The 1,009-nt window shown below is 42.2% G+C and overlaps 1 protein-coding gene across 1 annotated transcript in view; it reads left to right on the forward strand.

The window, feature by feature from the left end:
* LOC131891230 (cohesin subunit SA-1-like) overlaps positions 1-1,009 on the forward strand; it is a gene marked incomplete in the record, with an annotated part of 11,503 nt that overhangs the window by 4,082 nt on the left and 6,412 nt on the right. The window contains 1 exon segment of the mRNA XM_059240747.1: positions 1-394. Within this exon segment, the coding sequence (XP_059096730.1) occupies positions 1-394 (394 nt within the window).

Genomic DNA, 1,009 nt, shown 5'->3' on the forward strand with positions numbered 1-1,009 from the left:
TGGGCAAGGCCAGAGAGAACAACAAGGTGAATTGCGCCAAGACCATGGCCCAAGCTCTGATCCTGAAGTTCAAGGAGATTCAGATCATCCAGGACACGTTGCAAATCAACCGTCAAACGGTCGAGTTCCACTCGCTGAAGGAGCTGGCCAAGCGATTCGCGGCCTCGTTTGGCCTCGATTGCCTCAAGAATCGTGAATCCGTGACCCAACTCCATCGGGAAGGGATCCTTTATTCGGTGAACCCGCTGGAGAATCCCAACGACCCCACAGGCCCACCCCCCAATTTGGCCTTCTTGGAGATCACGGCCGAGTTCACGAACAAACTACTCAAGCAGGACAAGAAAGTGGTGCTCAATTATTTGGACAAACGGATCACCAACGCGGTGCCCACCAGGTAGGCCTAATTGAGTCTGATAATGATCAATACAAGCGTGCTCAAAGCTCCTCATGAATTTGCGTTAAGGGTTCGGTAGCGACATGTTCAAAATCATTAATTTCAAACATGGTAAAAAATATGCAAAATAGATCAGATCAGAGATAGATAGATCACTACGGAGCCTTATGGATAAAGATGCTTACTGCATGCAGCTCTTGCTAATTATGTCCTCTTTGAAGCATGATGCAGACAACAACAAAAAAAACAAATGATCCGATATGATGTAATTTCACCCAAGAAGAACATTTTATGAGAATAAGAGAACAGTTTTTAATGGTGTGTAAAGAAACATTGGTCAAATCTTAAAAAGTGCACTTTTTTGCTCAAATGAAATTTTCGTCACTTTTTGTTGTCCCCTTTCCAAGTCTCATGGTTTCAAATTAGTTCAACTTTTAAGCAAAGAATATCAGACACAACTGCATCAATTTTCACAACGAGGTTTTTCTTTCGATATTTGTGTTCCTTATTTTTCCTGCATTTAGCATTTCTTTTTCGAAAAGCAAAACATTTCCAAATAATTGCCCGAACCATGGACTTCTAGAAAAATGGACCACGAACCAAATATGGGAACGT

Source organism: Tigriopus californicus, chromosome 12 (genome assembly GCF_007210705.1).
Source record: "Tigriopus californicus strain San Diego chromosome 12, Tcal_SD_v2.1, whole genome shotgun sequence".
Lineage (NCBI taxonomy): Eukaryota > Metazoa > Arthropoda > Copepoda > Harpacticoida > Harpacticidae > Tigriopus > Tigriopus californicus.